Source organism: Podarcis vaucheri (assembly GCF_965113315.1).
Source record: "Podarcis vaucheri genome assembly, chromosome: 2".
In the NCBI taxonomy this organism is placed as follows: domain Eukaryota; kingdom Metazoa; phylum Chordata; class Lepidosauria; order Squamata; family Lacertidae; genus Podarcis; species Podarcis vaucheri.
In genome coordinates this window covers 34,459,654-34,479,105 of record NC_138760.1, presented here as the reverse complement: position 1 = coordinate 34,479,105, position 19,452 = coordinate 34,459,654, and the positions used below count along the sequence as shown (strand labels likewise).

The 19,452-nt window shown below is 47.6% G+C and overlaps 1 protein-coding gene and 1 long non-coding RNA gene across 2 annotated transcripts in view; both read left to right on the top strand.

The window, feature by feature from the left end:
• The window catches only part of LOC309525625, a 76,696-nt gene that overhangs the window by 9,687 nt on the left and 47,557 nt on the right, over positions 1-19,452 (top strand). The gene's annotated exons all lie outside the window — the stretch shown is intronic.
• On the top strand, positions 6,442-18,219 carry ENPP7 (ectonucleotide pyrophosphatase/phosphodiesterase 7). The gene is made up of 6 exons (XM_082213780.1): positions 6,442-6,459; positions 8,788-9,028; positions 10,008-10,153; positions 12,468-13,088; positions 15,405-15,630; positions 17,518-18,219. Exons 2-6 carry the CDS (start codon positions 8,788-8,790, stop codon positions 18,111-18,113), a joined length of 1,830 nt encoding a protein of 609 aa, XP_082069906.1. The 5' UTR covers positions 6,442-6,459; the 3' UTR covers positions 18,114-18,219.

Sequence of the window (19,452 nt, the reverse complement as noted above, 5' to 3'; positions counted from 1 at the left end):
TTATTCAGGAGAAATTCCTGGTGGGTTGTGACCCATATTAATGAGCATGAGGGTGGGTGGGTGCAAATGCCTTTTGGAATTTTCTGCATTGAGACCTCCAGAATAAAATCATCATCTTTTATTAGGTACTTCCTGATTTGTCTTTACTCTCACCTGGGAAGCCAAAGCATGGAAGGATCCCAAGAGATGCAAGAGAGAGAGAGAGAGAGAGAGAGAGAGAGAGAGAGAGCGCACACATTTGTTTAGGTAAGCATAGACAAGCTTTTGACACACAGAACCTTTTAACAGGCAAGCCCTACATAGGTTTGCACGCTTCTGTGCCAACAGTCAAGGTGTTTGTGCCTTTATGTTATGAATCCAGGAAGGTTCTGTTTTATGCTGATCAGGAGTGATCTAAGCGATAGGATGCATTGCTTGATTCTTTTATTACCTTGTTGTGTTTGATGTTGAGTCAAGGAAATGCTTGTTCTCTGTTTAAGAAACAAAGACTCTGCCCTGCCCATTCTGCTCCGGTACAGAGGCCACCAGGTATCATTTTGATGCTAAGTGCAAGGAATAACTCAGAATAAATTTGCCGACCGGGCTCTCTTATTGCAAGTATTGATTAGAGTTGCAAATACACATTCTAGGAGCCATTCTCAAGACCATTTAACGTGGAATAATTAACACAGTGCTATTTGCTTGCCTAATGATGACTGCACTGCCACTTTTCCAACAGAACATTATATTCCCTTGCTATGTGGGTATTTTATTTCAGCAGTCTCAAGAAGACCCATGCATATTCAACCCTGTAGTTGTGAGTGATGTAGACAGGCCCTTGTAGATCCAGTTTTAGCTAATCTAATCAATCTACAGTATCTATCTATCATCTATCTATCTATCTATCTATCTATCTATCATCTATCTATCTATCTATCTATCTATCTATCTATCTATCATCTATCATCTATCATCTATCATCTACCATCTATCATCTATCTTCTATCTTTCACATTATATCCCACCTTTCTTCGCAGGAGCTTAAGGTGGCAAACATTTTTCTACTCTGCCACCGTATTTGGATGTCCAAAGCCACTTGGAATCTACAGCAAAGGGAAGGAATGGTGAAAGACAGTTCGCAAGGAGCCACCTACATTTCTGAGGCTGTAATCTGACAGTAGACATGCTTCCCTGGGAGTAAGCCTCAGTGAACTTAATGGGGCTTCTTCGCAAAGAGGGCATAGATAGGATTTGCCCTGTCTGTTACGGTAATGTAGGCAGAGGCTGAGCCAGTGTTAGTAGCAGGCAAAGAAATAACGTATCTCGAAGATGCTGAGAAAGCCAAACCCGTAAGGTGGATGATTTAAAATCTGAACAGCTGTACCTAACAGTGAAAGGCACTTAGGGGAGAGGAGAGGAAGCTCCTACACAATTCATTCTGGCATGTCTTGGTTTCTGACATTTGATAGTGCTTGGGCTGCACTGATACCAGTACAGTGGTACCTCGGGTTAAGAACTTAATTCATTCTGGAGGTCCATTCTTAACCTGAAACTGTTCTTAACCTGAAGCACCACTTTAGCTAATGGGGCCTCCCACTGCTACCACACTATTTCTGTTCTCATCCTGAAGCAAAGTTCTTAACCCGAGGTATTATTTCTGGGTTAGCGGAGTCTGTAACCTGAAGCGTCTGTAACCCAAGGTAGCACTGTATCTGCTGCATAACTGATAGGACAATGATTGCAAATCTCCTTGATGGGATCCGAAACCACCATGGAGCTGGTGGCAGCACATGGTGTGTAACATGTTTTAAAGGTGGGTAAGCCAAGGTGTCTCTGTGTGCTGCTCTGGTTCGCCAGAAGCGGCTTAGTCATGCTGGCCACATGCTGTACGCCAGCTCCCTCGGCCAGTAAAGCGAGAAGAGCGCTGCAACCCCAGAGTCGGCCACGACTGGACCTAACTGTCAGGGGTCCCTTTACCTTTAAGCCAAGGTGGTGCCTTATAGTTGTTGCCGGACTCCTAACTCCTTTCAGCCCCAACTAGCGTGGCCGATGGTCATAGAATCATACAATTTTTGAGCTGGAAGGGGTCCCAAGGGCCATCTAGTCCAACCCCCTTCAATGCAGGGATTGCAGGTAAAGATCAGGGAGGGTGGGAGCTGTAGTTCAGCCACATCTAGAGGGCACCTCATGGGGCTGCTCCTGTTTTAGAGAGTCAGTGCAGCAAATGTTACAGCAGACAGGAAATGAGATCTAAGAAAAGGGGCTGAAGGGAATAAGAAACCTGAGCATTTGTGGCACAGGGAAAGTGGCTTTTAACTCCCAGCCCTTATCCTTCCAGCACAGCCAGTGGGGAGATGCACAGATGATCCCATAAAGCTGATCCCGCTCGTTTTTCTTCCCACAACCGGAAAGACTGGCAAAGCAGGCAAGAAAGCGAGCAGCTAAGGAGGGAACTCAAAACCCACCGAGCGAGCGGAGGGGGACGCGAGGCGAGGCACCAAGGTCGATTGCAGGGGGCCTCTGGGGAGCCGCATGACATAATTCCCTTAAAATATTAATCCCCATTTTCACTGCGAGGTGAGTCAGCAGCAGTGATAAAACCCCAGAGAAGTCATAAAAAGCAAGAGCAATTGATAAAGCGGAGAGTCGACATAATAAAACTCTGCCACGCTGAAGGTCAGGTCGCGCCTGTCTCAGTCAGGGCTGTGAGGCGGCAGATGGATGGTTTGCTTGCTCCACAGTCCTCAGGGCCACAGAAGAGAGGCATCTGAGAAGGCTATGCAGCTCTGCAAAACCCACAGCGAGGGGGTTTTCAGCCTGCAACATCCCCCAATGCAACTTGCAGATCCGAAAGTTTCCTGAGGATGAAAGCCTGGCATTTCTAGTTGAATTATTTGGCCAAGGAAAGTGATCCAAGTGAAGCAAATACACTTCTTCCTATGTAGGCTGAAAACTGTGTCTGCGTGACAGAGCTCTGCAGTGGGGGATAACCCCACTGCAGTGGGGGATAACCCCACTAGACCTCATTCACCCCTGTTAGAATTCCTGATCTATGATTGCAGTCATGGGATTTTTATCTATCACATGACGGTGTGTGTTTTGACTCCACAGAGTGGGAAGTGACGGAGACAGGATGTTTGTGTTACTGTGTTCCATGAAGTGGGACTATTGTCCTTTGTTCTTTTTCTCTTTGCTGTCTTTGGGCTGAAGAAAGCTTTTGAAGACTAGGAGGGAGAGAACATGCCAGTCGGGCATGTGTCTCTGCCAGGGTCCCACTTGAGTGTAGGCTGAACTCCTGACAACCCCTATAGAATATCCCACGATTCTTCTATATTCGTCACCGAATGTGTAAACTGACTCCATTGAAAAGCCTCGAGCCAGAGGTCATGTGTGAAGATGCTAAAGGATTCAGTCTGTCATTTGCACATGCAAGTCATCGCATGAGGTTAAACCCATTTAGTGACGAACCTGCACGTGTGAATGATGCCCTGGAAATGGCTCATTGCTGGAATACTGCAAGGAGAATCTCTAGGCCACTGGGATATATTATTGGTGGCTGCTGCCACAGACATGAAGGCTTTGTATGCAGTTGTGGGTATCTACATGGAGGTCAGTTTTCAAACATCACAGCTCCTGCATGTGGAAGAGTTTTGCAGCGGCTGTTACATGGATGTGCTGAGAGGGTGGAAACATCAGAAGCAAATGAGGGCAGGGGGACCTGAATAAATGGTCCTCAAGGCAGGATTCCATGGGCTACAGGAAGGCTCAGTATAGCAAAATACTGTCACAAATTTGCATTGTGCAACAACAGCAAGCCAGCACAAAGTGATGTGTAGATAACTTGGCAAAATAAGAGCTGAAAGACAGTGCAGTGGCAAAAGGCACAGCCAGTGAGATACCCCTTACAATGTGATACCAGAGAGACCTGCTTCTCTTTCTGCCCTGCACATCTCTCCTGCAGGTGACTCTACTCACAGGAGCACAGAGAGTAGAGACAGGCATTATGCCAAGGAGGTGAAGCAATGAAGCTAAGCAGATCTCACTGCAGGGGACCATATGTAGGCTGCTCAGAGCTCCTGTGAGGAAGGACAAATCCAACAAATAAATAGTGCATTTCCTTTATTCTAGATGTTGATACCTTGCCCTATCCTGAGGATCTGGGCTGCTAATGGGCATGTACATTAGAAGGGGCTAAGCCAAAGGGCTTCCCCCTAATCCTCTCTCTAGCAGCCTGCAGAATCTTGTGAAAGTTCAGGGAATGCAGAATACAGCTGGTTGTTCTGATGAACTTTGTGTTTGAAAGGAGGAGGGAAGTGTCTCCATCTCCAGACCTCTGGGTGGAGCCACACAGCTTTTCCCATCGAGACCCATGGAGCATAAAAGTGCTTAAACCAGCCTGAAGCTTTTGTTAACTATTAGTTAATGTTGGCTTGTGTTTTCATGAGAACTAAAGGCCTTTTTCACAGAAGTGCCCTCCTCCACACTGCCTAGTTGTGGAATGCCCTTCCCAAAAAAGCACACCTGGCCATAGGTGCCAACTCCCTGGCACCCTGGATGCCAAAGCACCCACAAAATTCTCCACGAAGGGGCCGGACACCCACAAATTTCAGTGCCAGGGCCATGCATGCTGCATGGCACTCATGACCCTGGGCACCCACAGTCATGGGGCCAAGTTGGCACTCCTGCACCTTAAAGGTAAAGGTAAAGGGACCCCTGACCATTAGGTCCAGTCGTGGCCGACTCTGGGATTGCGGCACTCATCTCACTTTATTGGCCGAGGGAGCCGGCATACAGCTTCCAGGTCATGTGGCCAGCATGACTAAGCCGCTTCTGGTGAACCAGAGCAGCGCACGGAAACGCTGTTTACCTTCCCACCGGAGCGGTACCTATTTATCGACTTGCACTTTGACGTGCTTTCGAACTGCTAGGTTGGCAGGAGCAGGGACCGAGCAACAGGAGCTCACCCCGTCGTGGGGATTTGAACCGCGACCTTCTGATTGGCAAGTCCTAGGCTCTGTGGTTTAACCCACAGCGCCACCTGCATCCCTTTTCCTGCACCTTACTCCTTCTCTAATGTATTTTCAGTGGCAGGCAATGATGTTTTGATTTTCTCCAGCTTTTAAAATGATAACGTGGACTTCCTATTACTTGGCTCGGGGGGGTTTCAAGCTCCTGCTCTCTTAAAGTGATGTGGTTCTGTGGTTGTATTTCTTTACTTTGTTTTTGAGTTGGCAGAGTTTTGTTTCTTTTATTATATTGTTGTTACTATTTCAGAAGCCAATCAGAAAACTTTTGTTATTGGGTGAAATATGAATTGTGTGAGTAAATATCGGTACTTATTAGTTACACCAATGGTTCTCAAACTTTTTGTTGTGACAGAACCCTTCATTTTAAGCATAACTTCAGCAGAACCCTTGCAGAAAAAAATATTTTTTTACAAGTGGGTTATTGGGGAAAGCAAGCAAGAAAGAGCCAGAGAGAGTGGCAACTTGGAGACTTCAAAAAACCTTGCTGTCAATCTCTTCATTTCCCTTAAGGGGAGAAGCCTGCCACCCTTAAGGCTTTAGCTCTTATCTCTCTGTTAGCATTAAAGGAGCAACACACCTAACCCTAGCCACCAGGGTGCAACTTGATAGAAAGGATTCCCATAACAAGTGCTAGAACACCAGGGCCGGGCCAGGAGATTTTGCTGCCTGAGGCATAATGTATTGTGCTCCCTCCCAAGCCCCTCCTACCACAACAGGCAGGTGTACCACAGCACTATAGTGGCCACCCTGGAGAATCCCTAGTGTCAGGATTATGGGAAGACATGGTAGGGGGGCTGCTGTCTGCAAAGTCTCCAGGCTGCTGCTGTTGCACAGCTGTGCGGTGCCAAGTCTCTTCCCTCTGCTTTGCCTTGTCACTCCAAGTTTTTGCCCACTCTTCCTCCAGCAGCTCCCCTTCCACCAACAGCTGTGGGTTATGCGCTCCTTGGAGGGCTGGATCTGCCGCCCCTCTGGATCCTGCCGCCTGAAGCAGCCACCTCACCTTGCCTGATGGGCGGACAGGCCCTGTTGAACAGCCTGTTCAACCCAGTAAAGGGGTGGTGCAAGCAGGACACCATTGCTTACAGGACACCAGTAAAGGGTGTGTTGCACCCAGTTACCAGGAGGCATTGAGGAGGAGCAGATGGGCTCTGCTGATGTGGCCACATTGCACTTAGCTGCCTTGTCCTTCCACCTCTCAGTGACCAGCAGCATGAGGACACCAAGTGACTGTCCTTGCCTGTGCCATTCTGCCATGCACTATTGATTTAACCTTTGGAACCCCCAAGTTTTCAGGAACACAGTTTGAGAAATGCTGACTTATGCAGTGCTATCAATAAACATCCAAGTCAGTAAATTGCCAGCCCTGGTTGGAGCCACACTCTCCCTGAAGGAGCTGGTGCTCCTTGATCCAGCTCTATCATTGGAAGTGCAATTGGGAGAACAACAGAAGGAGGTGAAGGAGAGACAAGGGTTGGGAGGGAGGGACATGGACAAACGGTATTACACGTGCTCCAAACTTGGTTGCAGCTGGGATTAAGGGAGCAGACCCAAAACAACAGAGGTGGTCTGGAAAGGTAGAAAGGGGGTGGGGTGGGGGGAGAGAGAGCTCTGATCAACATACATGCGTAAGGAAGGAGCTCTATGTGCTGGGGGCAGCAGGGGAGAATTTACAGAAGGGCAGGAAGGAAAAGAGGGACATTGCAACATGCATGTTCAGATCAGCATATATGTTCATGGAAGGAGCTCCGTACACCAGAGGGCAGCAGAAGAGAAATGCGTGGAACCAGATATCTTCAGGCTGGAGAACTGGAGAAGCAGAGTACAGAAAGAGGGATACAGAGAGATTGTTTTTGTATTTCAGCTTCTTGGTGATGGTATATTATCTATTTCATTTAGTTATGCCTGCTCGCATTTTAGATTGCCCCATTTTGATGAATTTTAATACTTTCCTTTTTAATTAGCTTTTCCCCTTTCCTCCCACCCTGTATGAACAGCTTTGGAGAGGCATTGGGGAATGAATGATTGAGATTGAAAAGATGCAGCTTGTCAATGATTACTGGCAGCTGTTTTTGTCACAGGGCTATGGCACTGCTGCTTCTCTGGCCTCTAGCTCCAAAACATTTGTTAACACACGACATATCTGTTGGGATACTTTGCAAACCTTCCATCCATGTTGTCAGGGGTTCAGGAGCAGAGACGCAGAGAAGGGAGGAGACAGAGAGCGAGGGGGAGGAATACGAAGGAAGGATGAGTGGGGATGACGACCCGAGATCACCGAGCCTGTCCAGTGAGTCCGAGGATTCCCAGAAGGGAGCGCCAGCGGTCAGAGCAAGGGGGGGAAGCAGGGGGACACCCCAGGAAGAAGGGTCCAGAGAGGGATCAGAGAGCAGCAGTTGGAGATCGGGACCCACGTGCCCAGCCGGGAGCAGCGGGGAGAAAGGGGACCAGACATCGGGTTCCGGAGGCTTTCAGCAGGAGGGAGGGCATGAGTCAGGAGTAGTCACGCCCACCTCCGGGAGCGACGAAACGATCAAGAGGAAGGTAGAGAGTTGGGCGCGCGCGCCAAGTTCAAATGCAGCGGAAGCTGGCGCAGTAAGCAGCCCGGAGAGTGAGCCAGGTCCCAAAGCCCGCCGCAAGGAGGCGGAAGGGTCAGGGGGGTCCGCGTCAGAAGAGAGTAGGAAAGAAGAGACCACGGGGGGCAGAAGGACCCAGAGACGGAGGGAAAGGCGCAGGAGGTGGAGCAAGGCTAGGGTATTAAGCTGGTGTGCTAGAGGCGGAGACTCAGACGGGTCTTCGCCGGTCTGACATAGAAGACGTGGGGCTGCACATTGCAGTTTGGAAATGGAACCTGTAACCCAATAAAGACTCTTTTAACGTGAACGCTGGCTAACGTGGTCCTATGTGAGCTGGGACTGGGTAGCAGCCCTGACACATGTCTTCCTTTAAACATGCCTTCTTGAAAGGAGGGAAATCTTTTGCTAGAGATAAACTACGGACTGTTCTTGAATGTGGAAGGTAAATGGTGTTTCCGTGCACTCTGGTTTCCATCATGATGTTCTCCCTTGGTGGCGGCGGCAGCGATAAGTTGGTGCATGGTTCAGGGTGTGTCTCTGCTTCATTATTTGTATAGCTCCAGAGGCCTCCAGGTCCCAGAGCTTTGTTGGGGCGCTCTCGGTCCCCATGGGATAATGATCTGGAGGAGGAAGCTCTGTGCGGCCTCTTCGCTTGTTGTTTTGGATGCCCTGGGCTCCCCCTTTGATTGCGTTGGTGGTGGTTGAAGGTGGCGCAGGGACCAGCCAGGCAGCTTGGTTGGTGCTGGCGGTCCCTAGGAGTTCACCGCAGCCATGGCGCTCACCATCTTGCCTTGCCAGAAGTCCTCCTCCACAGCTGACTCTAGTGTTATTTCCATTCCCCATCCAGCCACACCAACTTGCAGGTCTTCCAGGACTGATAGCAAGACAGTTCATGCCCTATTACAGAAAATAACCAGTGCTGAGAGTCGAGTGGGGGAGGAGAGAAATAAAGCCTGAACTATCATCAAATTCCGCATGTTCAACGCACACATGTATCCATGCACACGCACAAAACAACATTAAGCTGACTGTGCATTAAGCTGACAAACAGTTTGAACCCCAGCAGGAACTTGTTCCCAAGCCAAGTGTGGAAAGGTAGATCAGATAGAGCTGTGAACTTGAGACCCTGCCATGCATATATAATCCGTGCCTTTCCTATGTTTACTCTCTCCCTGCTCGCTCTCTCCCTCTCTCACCTTCCTGGAAAGATGTTTGCTTCCTTGGGCTTGGTGGCTACCCTCCTTGCTCTCGGAACTTGTGCCCCTTTGCAAAGGGCAAGCAACCGCAGCAAGCTCCTTTTGGTTTCCTTCGATGGTTTTCGGTGGAATTATGACCAGGATGTGGACACCCCCAATTTGGATGCCATGGCTTATGATGGGGTGAAGGCCCGCTATATCACACCTCCCTTTGTCACCCAGACGAGCCCTTGCCACTTCACTCTGCTTACAGGTGAGTGCCCGGTCACTTGGGAGAGATGAGGACAGGACAGTGGGGCCCTAGGAAGCAGAAGTGGCAGCTCTTTAAGGACAGGAGCCATAATGCTAAAGGCTCAGTTTGGGGTGCATTTTAAGCAAACCTCTTGGAAATGCATTACTCTTAGCACTGCCCCACCTGAGACCTGGCCCCAAGTTGTTTAAGGCTAAAAGTGTGAAGGGCAAAACCTGTGACATGGGCTGATAAGAACTGAAGTCCAAAACAGCATCACCTTCCTAGACTCCTTGCTGTGCTGGATTCTCAAGAGCCAGGTCAACCATCAGTGACACACTGGCATGTGGACCCAAGGGTGGCAACTAAGCCACATCCATGGGAATTATTTGGCATCAGTTTCTGTGATGCTGGAACAGGCATAGGTGAGATAGCAGTTGGCCCACAGCAGAGGGCAAAGGAGAAACATAGGCAGGGGAAACAGAGCAAAATGAGCCTGAGAAGAAGGGGACATAGCAATTTCATGCTGGCAACAGTCTACTGGAAGAATACCTAGAATTGAGGCTGATCTGCCCCAAGAAGGTTCTGCACCAGTCTCCTGCCAATTAGAAGACAGGGAGTCTGTCGGAGTCTGCAAAGTTCAAGGGCTAACTTGGGAAGATCCTACCATTTGCAAAGACTTGACTGGTCTGCAGCTGAGGGCTCTGAATGTTTGGGCCTACAGCAGTCTTCGGTAATGGAAGTTGCTGGAAACCACAGGAGGTGGGAGTGCTCTGGTGCTCAAGTCCTGCTTGCAGGTTTCTCACAAGCATCTAGTTGCCAGACAGGATGCTGGACTAGGTGGGGCATTGGCCTGATCCAGCAGGCTCTTCTTAATGTTCTTATGGAAGGGACTCTGACACAGTTCCCAGAGTCCAGCAAGTACGGCAAATGGAGATGCACCCACCCACTCCTACTAGCAGACAGCTTGTAACTAATGCCAAGTTCGACTCTCCCCTGGCAGGAAGGTACATTGAGAACCATGGTGTGGTTCACAACATGTGGTTCAATGTCAGCACCGGACAGAAGCTTCCTTATTACAACACACAGGGGAAGTCTGAGTGGTGGGACAATGGCAGCCTCCCCATCTGGATCACAGCACAAAGGCAGGTAAGCCATAAACCCACAACACTTCTAGGGAACAAAATGGGGGCCCTCTTCTGGAACTTGCCACTGAAAGAAACAGACAGACAGACAGACAGACAGACAGACAGACAGACCAACAAGCTCCACATTCTCATGAAGTTAGTTTTGCACCTTCCTCTGCATCATTTTCATTGAGCCCATCCCTGGTCTTGCTAACTAAACTAAAGCATCCAGGCACACACCATCTTCACAGACATTGGTAATGTCACAGGTTTTTCTTAAGTAGGGATGGGGGGGGGGAGCTGGTGCCCTTCAGGCTTTGTTCTCAGTGGCCAAGCTGGCTGGCTGGGGCTGTTGGGAGAGGGAGCCCAACAACACCTGAAGCTGTGTTTCCCAAACTTGAGTCTCCAGCTGCTTTCAGACTACAATTCCCATCATCCCAGACCACTGGTCCTGCTAGCTAGGGATGACAGGGGTTGTAGTCCAAAAAAAACAGCTGGAGACCCAAGTTTGGGTCACAGTTTCCCCCAACCCTGTTCTAAAACTACTATCTTAAAATTAATTGGAGAATCAGCCCGTTGAAGAAGTTTTTAGGAATTCATTACCACAGCCAGAGGGACGCAGGTGGCACTGTGGGTTAAACCACAGAGCCTAGGAGTTGCTGATCAGAAGGTCAGTGGTTCGAATCCCTGTGACAGGGTGAGCTCCCGTTGCTCGGTCCCAGCTCCTGACAACCTGGCAGTTCGAAAGCACGTCATAGTGCAAGTAAATAAATAGGTACCGCTCCATCGGGAAGGTAAACGCCGTTTCCATGCGCTGCTCTGGTTCGCCAGAAGTGGCTTAGTCATGCTGGCCACATGACCCGGAAGCTGTACGCCGGCTCCCTCGGCCAGTAAAGCGAGATGAGCACCGCAACCCCAGAGTCGGTCACGACTGGACCTAATGGTCAGGGGTCCCTTTACCTTTACCTTTACCACGGCCAGAAGACTTGGAGAAAGGTTGTCAAAGATGTTTCTATTGAAGGGCCTTCCCTCAAGGGGTAGAAACATTGGACCCTTTGTTGAAGGGCCTGCCCCCAAGGAGCTGGACATCAGATGAGCCCCCATCATGTAGCAGGATGGCAAAGTGATGGATGTCAGGAACTGGCCTCTCTGTGATTATGGTTACCAAAGCACACATCACGATGACAGAGGCCACACACTCGACAAGAAATCTCAGGAGAACCGCTGTATATCTTTGTGCTCAGTGCCCAGAGACACAATATGACATATGGATGCCTTTCTTTGAATCATCTCCCAGTGGAAGCCAAACCACCTGTTGGGGCAGGATCTATGGGCCTCTCCAAAAAGGTGCACTCTGGACTTGATGGTTTCACAGGGGGCCTCTTCTTTAGATGGTGATGCCTATTACTTCACCTACTTCAAAATCTGGCCAGCCAGCCCAGCTGAATTTGAGGGTCTTCCTGTTCATTTCCCTGATGGGGACTGAACTGCCCTGATCCTAGAGCAACACTTTCCTTCTGCTGCATGCAGACATACACACACACACACACACACACACACACAGACCACCCCAGTAAAGGACCCAAACTGACATTGCATGCAGTTATGAGTTTCTTTCCACATATGGTTTTATTTAATGAATGAATGAATAATAAATATGTGTTTATGCTTTGCTTAGCAGACAAACAGATGCATGGAGGGAAAGGAAGAGCTTTACAGAGGCACTTAAGCCTCATCCACCTGCATCACTGGATGCTCTGGCAAGCCCTGAGCTGCCCAGCTTTGTGCTGGCTTTTGAGGGTTCGCCCTATACTACTAGGTGATGCGGGTGGCGCTGTGGGTAAAACCTCAGTGCCTAGGACTTGTCGATCGTATGGTCGGCGGTTCGAATCCCCATGGCAGGGTGAAGCTCCCGTCTTTCAGTCCCAGCTCCTGTCCACCTAGCAGTTCGAATGCACCCTTAAGTGCAAGTAGATAAATAGGTACCGCTTTATAGCGGGAAGGTAAACGGCGTTTCCGTGTGCTGCGCTGGTGCTGGCTCGCCCGAGCAGCTTCGTCACGCTGGCCACGTGACCAGCGGACAGCGCTGGCTCCCGGCCTCTTAAGTGAGATGAGCGCACAACCCTAGAGTCAGACACGACTGGCCCATACGGGCAGGTGTAACTTTACCTATACTACTGGCAATGCATTTCCAAGGCTTTCTCGGCAATCTTGAGGGCTATTTAGGATTTAGGATGTCCAATTGTGCACCCAAGGCCAGAGAACCTGTGTTTGCATCATATGCAGTTTGGATCTATTATTGTGCCAGTTTCTAGGTCTGTGGTTTTTCATCCTAGGGTTTGAAGACAGCCTCCCTCTTTTTCCCTGGGGGAAACGCCACCTACCATGGAGAGCAGGTGATGGTGAAGAGGGTGGAGAAACTCTTTCACAAGTACAACAACGAGACGGAGTGGAGACAGAACATTGACATAGTCATGAAGTGGTTCCTCGAGGAAAACCTTGACTTCGTCGCCCTTTACTTTGGTGAGCCCGACTCCACTGGACACAAATATGGCCCAGAATCCCAGGAGAGGAAAGACATGGTCAGCCAGGTGGACCGGACGGTGGGTTACTTGAGGCAGCGCCTTGAGGAGACAGGACTGAGCTCAAACCTCAACATGATCATCACATCTGACCACGGCATGGAAACGGTGATAAAAACGAATGAAATTCACCTTCAGAAAGTGCAGAACTTCTCTTTCCAGGACATTAAGTTTGAGCTGGTAGACTATGGGCCACATGGTCTCCTGGAACCAAAGCCAGGGAAACTAGAACAAGTTTATGAAGCCCTGAAAAATGCTCACCCCAAGCTCCATGTCTACAAGAAGGAGGAATTCCCCAGGAGGTTTCATTATGCCAACAACACACGGATCACGCCTCTTGTGCTGTACGGTGACCCCGGCTATGTGATCCACGGGGTATGTATGGTCTTATCCACTGTACTTCCAGCTCATCTCTTTCCTTTCCATATTCTGTCTTTTGTTTTGTTCATGAGAAATGGAAGGGAAGTCTACTTAGGAGGGCAGGGGGAAGCATAGACAGCGATGTTTTGGTGCCTGAATTGGAGTTCAAATAGCACCTCCCCACACTGGCAGACTTTGGGCTTTCAGATTTCAGTGGTGACCTGTTTGATGTTAAAATTTGGCATCCCCACTCCCTGTCTTCCATTCTACATCATTGTTGCAGCACCCCCTGCAGCACAAGTGCAGGCAAACCGGTCACGTTCCCCTAAATCCACCACTGCAAGGGCCAACACTTGAAAAAGTCTAGTTTGACAGCAATCCCTGTCTTCTTTTATCTCCTTGATGGTGCTGCCTAAAGCAGTCACTTCACCCTGCTGCCTGGCAGAGCCAGTCCTAGTAGTAGATGCTGTCCCTTTGTGCATTCTGGCAAAACAGTTCTCTGTTTCTGTCTGCTTGTAATCCTTGCTTTCCATTCCCACCGAACAAGCATGGATGCATCCTGTCCACCTAGTGATATGTGGTGGTGGAATCACCAGAACTGACCTTCCTTGGCCTCACTTTTCTCATGCTGCCTTTCCTTCTGAAGAAAGTCAAGAGTAGGAAGAGGGTTGCCACTTCTATGGCCGCCACCTAAGTCTGTCTTTGAACTGAGCCCTGCTCTTGTAATTTATATGCTCCCATCTCCTGTCGTAAGCTCCCCAGATCCATTCTGTTGACCAAGGAATCTGAAAGAAAGGGCTAGTTTTGAAATCCTGGTTCTTGTGGGAAACTTTGAATCGGGAATATGGATCCAGTTGAGCAATATGAGAGCCTTTGCAACATAACATAGCCTAGCGGTTAATTATGGTGATATCCCATCAATATTTATGCCCCCCTGTTTTGTTTCTAGTGGAGGTATTGATGTAAGTATGACAGGTTGACTGTTTCACGTGGCATTTACACTGAACCAGATGGGTTCAATACATTTTTTTAAAAAATTGGGTTTATATTAGAAATTTTGCTTAAACCAGATTTTTAACAATTTAGTTATAGTAAATGTTTAACATGTTTGTATTCACACACACACACGCCTTAACTTCAATCATCTCTCAAACAGATCAAGTTAAAGTACATTTTATGTTATATTTATTACAGTGGACTTCCTAGTGGACTCAGGAACTATCAAGTTATCACAAGTGTTAGAATCCAGGAGAGGCTATGAAGGGATCTACACTCATGGTTTATAACATTAAGAAAGGGTTAAGGAAATAATTTCAAAAATGTAAGCAACATGTTATGTGTTGCTTAGAACATTAACAATGCATTATTAAAATGTGACACCAGAAGGCACTGCAGAGCAACCATGAACCAGTAGTAAGGGAAACTGCAGAGGTAATGAACATTTTTTAGCAGTATGCCCTGTGACGTTTTAGAAGGATATAGCTAATATCGTTCTAAAAACATTAAAAAGGTCAATGTATATCCAACCTATTTTGAATATCAGAGTTCATATTGATGACCTCATGCTTTTATTTTATGTCATCCTGATTTTTGCAGTTGTTACATTATGGATACTTAGGACTCTAAGGAAGTGTCGCATTGAGAGAGCTTCCTGTCTCATTCAGAGAAACAATTTTGCCCCGTAATTAGCAGCTTTTGCTTATGGACACTTACAGCCCATTCCCATGCATGCATACATACACACTCAGAAGCAAGTGTCACTTTGTTCAGTGGGTGCACTTCCTATAAGCTTGCAAAGAACTGCAGCCTCGCAGCACAATCTCATGCATGTTTAGCCAGGAGTAAGCCCTGGCTGTGTTCCATCAGGATTCTTCCTTAGAGGTTATGATTGCAGACTCACTCTTCAAACAAGACCTTGCTTAGTATCCTTACAGGTGTATAGAGACAAACAGAAATCTGTCTCTTATCTGCCATGTACATGGACTGCACAGCCAGAGGTTGTGCTCTTAGGTTGTATAGAGGCACTCTTAATTGCAAAGCAATACATTGGGTTATAGCAACCAGGTAGTATGCATGTTTGTTCAGGAAATATAAAGCTCTCAGTTTTGAAGTTCATTTCTCAATTACTGCGAAGCTAGCTTAGGGGACACAAGGCACATTTCAAATAGCTCACTTTTGTCCTACCCACTGTGCCTAATGGTAGGGCTGGCCCTGATATACAGCACAACAGATGAAAAATGTGCTGTTTCGTTGCTTTGTTACCGCATAGGAAAGCTGGGGAAGTACCAAGGCAAAACGTGCAGTAGGTTATGCCCTGTCCTTCCTTTCCAGAGAATCAAAGTGCAATTCAATAAAGGTGAACATGGATTTGACAATGAGGTTATGAACATGAAGACTATATTCCGAGCTGTGGGACCAGCCTTTAAGAAAGGTCTGGAGGTGGATCCTTTTGAAAGTGTGAATATTTATGCCCTGCTTTGCGAACTCCTGGAGATCACACCTGAGCCACATGACGGATCCTTAAGTGTCACACAGAACATGCTGGCCAAAAATGCAGGTATGATTTTGCTCCTTAGGAAACTTTCAGTAGAACTGCAACCAAAGCATTCAAGGATGCAACCAACAAACGGGTCAATTAACTGATTAAATCCAAACTGGTAAATTCTGATGAATAAGGTCAGCGCTGTAGAATTTCAGTGACATCCATAGAAAGTCCCTTATATCAGACTTTTCCAACCTGGTGCCCCTGCAGAGGTTTCGAAATACAACTCCCATAATTCCTGAACATTGGCCATGCCGGCTGGGGCTGATGGAAGCTAGGAGTTCAAAGCATCGGGGGGAGGAGGGTGTTACTAGCATGGCTAACGATGCCTTACCTGAACCATCAAACCCCAGATATTGTGCTGTTTTATAGACCAGAATTGACTCCTAGGGTGGTACCCACTGTTAGTCGTATATTGATTTCAATGGATGTGTTCTAGCTAAGGAGCTGTAATCATCATCATCCTTTATCATAGGGGTGGGGGGGGGATCTGCAGCCCTCCAGATATGGAGCTTTGATTCTCACTGGCCCCAGGCAGCGTGGCCAATTGCTAAGAGTGATGCAATTTGTAGCCAAACAACCTCTGGTGGACCACACTTGCTTCAGGCACCAAAGGACTTCTGTGCATTATAATGACATTTGACATGGAGAAATGTAAAAAAAATAAAAAATGGGTCCAATACAGAACACATTTACCTTTCCTACATACTGAGCTGAAATGTTGCCCAAAATGAACATTTCCCCCTCTAAACCACACAGGCTGGTCTACTCTGCAGCCAGTGAGTTGGGATCAGGTTACTTGAGCCTTCAACAGCATTCAGTACTAGCTACTATGAAGAGGGGTGTAGAAAAGCAGGAGGAAATTGAGGAGGACCTTCAGCCTGGTTCCCCAACATTAGCTCTACAGCAGGCACACCAAGCAGTAGCCTATTTTAACTAGTAACTATTAACAAGGTAATCTGCAAATGAGTGCCATCCTCCCCAAACTCAATGACGCTGCTTCTTTCACAGCTCACTCCAATAAGCCTCATGTTGTAATTGAAGACAGAAGTTAAAACCAAAAAATCCTTCTATGGTTTGATGGCTGCTGGGGGATTTACCAGTCATAGGGCTCTCTGCTATTTCTGGGGCAGGCTCTCCTCCCAGTTGCATTTTACTAAAGCTCAGATAGGTCATGCAACTTGGAATAAACAACCAGACATCTCTCATTGGAGAGTAGCTCTGATCTGTCAGATGGCCTATAGAGAGAGTGGTTGGACCCCCCCCCCCCCACTTCCAGGAAGGTGGTAGAGCAGATTTGGAGGTCACCCATGAGGCAAAACAGAGAGGATGAAAAGAGCTCGTTAGCAAGGGATTGATTAAATGGCCCCATGGATAGCATCCCCAAGGACATGAGGTTTCAATCAAAGGTAACCTTTGCTGGCAATGGGCAGAAGACCCCATAAAATGTGAACTCTTAAGTTTGTCTTAGCATACTGGCATGGTATTAGTTTTGAAAGTAAAGACCATGGTTTCCATCTATGAGAATAACCCACAGGCTTGCATGCTGCTCTCTTCATCTCTTCCCTGTGTCCCTGGGACATTTGAACTTACGGAACTGTGGCTTGTTTCAACTATGGCTTCAGAACATAGCCAGGATCTGAAGCCATGGTTTGTTCCTGGCTCTCTTACTGATGTCCTTTCTCCATGTTGCATGTCCATTAAATGCACAGAGGTGCTTTCACACAGTGCAATCCTAAGAAGGGCTACTTTGGAAGTAAAACCTACTGAGTTCAAGGGGACTTGCTCCCTGCCCTCCAGCCCACATGATGGTTAAAACACTTAGGTGTCTCTCTGTGCCCTTCCCATCACCATGAACACTCTCCTGGATTTTTTTCCTGATCTCTGTGCTTCTATCTACAGGCGCCTCTTTGGAATGTGAGTATTGCAAGGGAACAAACAACTGCACGGGTCTGAAGCGGCCTTGTCCCAGTGGCCAAGATGCCTGTTCAATCTCTCTGCTCGAAGTCCCCAGTTCAAAAGACAAAAAAATAAGCAAGAGCTGTGCATCCTCCGAGACCTGCAAATTGGGATTGATCGAGGTGACTCATGGCAAAGGGAATTTCATGCGGGAAAGCATCACCTGTTGCAAGGAGATTGACTGCACACCGGCCACTCCTACGTTTCCACCACAGAGCACCAAGCCCAATGGAAAGTCTTGCCCGGGCTGCTTTTCTCCCACAGGAAAGTGTACCGCAGAAGTGGTGGATTGTACTGGCTCAGACACTTACTGCGTTAGTTTTGTTACATCGACAGACGAGAATGTCATAAACTACAACATGAAGGGCTGCATAAGTGAATCTTCCTGTGGCCTGTTAAAAACACACAAAGAGGGTGTTTTTGGTAACGACAGTCCTATAAAAAATGTAACATGTACCCAAGCCAACAATACTACTTCTCTCTCTCCCTCATTTGGATTCCTCCTCCTGGCTCTCCTCCTGATTACGCTTCTCTTGTAACAAGCTGCTTGCAGCATCTCAACACCACTTGTTTCGTGTTTCAAAAGGAATTTGCCTTCTTTTTCATTTTTTCACTGAGTGAAATAAATAAAAAGTTGAAAAGGAATGAGTTTCAAGTCATTGTCTGGTTCTGCTGATCCACTGAACAGAGGTGAAATAATTATTTCTCCGAATTCAGCATGGTGGGGGGGGGCATTTCAAGTAGCCTTGCTCTGCTTGAAGTAAGTGATAATTTAATAAATGCAATGTTTTGCTGAGAGAAAAGTAATACAGTGGTACTTCGGGTTACATATGCTTCAGGTTACAGACTCTGCTAACCCAGAAAATAGTACCTCGGGTTAAGAACTTTGCTTCAGGATGAGAACAGAAATCGTGCAGTGGCGGTGCAGCGGCAGCGGGAGGCCCCACTAGCTAAAGTGGTGCTTCGGGTTAAGAACAGTTTCAGGTAAGAACGGACCTCCGGAACGAATTAAGTACTTAACCCGAGGTACCACTGTACAAGTTTTTTGTTTTTAAAGGCATGGGGGGAATTGGACTTGCTCCCACCTAAGTGGCGATTAAAATTGCAACCTCAGCCTCTCATCTCTTGGCCTCCTGTAAGCAATTACAATGATCACAGCAGAGGTGGTTTGGTCACACTGGGTGCCAAGTCTCGGGGCACTGCAACTATGATGTAGAATGGAAGGTGAGAGGTGGGGGGTTGGCAAATTCTTTGGTATCGCACAGCTGAAATTTGTGACCCCGAGGGCCGCCACTGAACACAGCAGTTGACCAACATTCCGGTGTGATTATTTATTTATTAAATTTATATCCTGCACCTTCTTCCAAAGGTGAAGCAAGCAACTTATACAAGTTTTATCCTCTATCCAAAGGAGAAACTGATTCACACAATGAATATATCCTGCCCTCCACCCCCCCAACCCCCCCCAGCAACTATCAGGATGCATTGCACACATCAAATTATGGACGGACGAACTGGTTTGTTTATCAAGGTGCATGCAAATATCTACTATGGGTCAATTCACAATGTTATGAGAATTATAAGGTCTAAGATATAAAATAAGTGTACCAGGCAAACACAATCATAAATATTTAAACTACATGTCTGAATCAGTACAGGAAAAATCCTGAAACCATCTTGTCTCTTCCAAATTGACCTCAAATATTTCTCTGCAAGGTCAAAGAAAATGGAGAGCCTCCCCATCATCTCTTTGCTCACAGATCCTGTCTCAAGGGTACATTTAAGATATGAATAGGGTGAGCCTGTGACCTGGATTCAGGAATTGAGTAGTTATCATAACAAAAGAGTGGCCTGGATGCCCAGGTAATCCAATCAGGT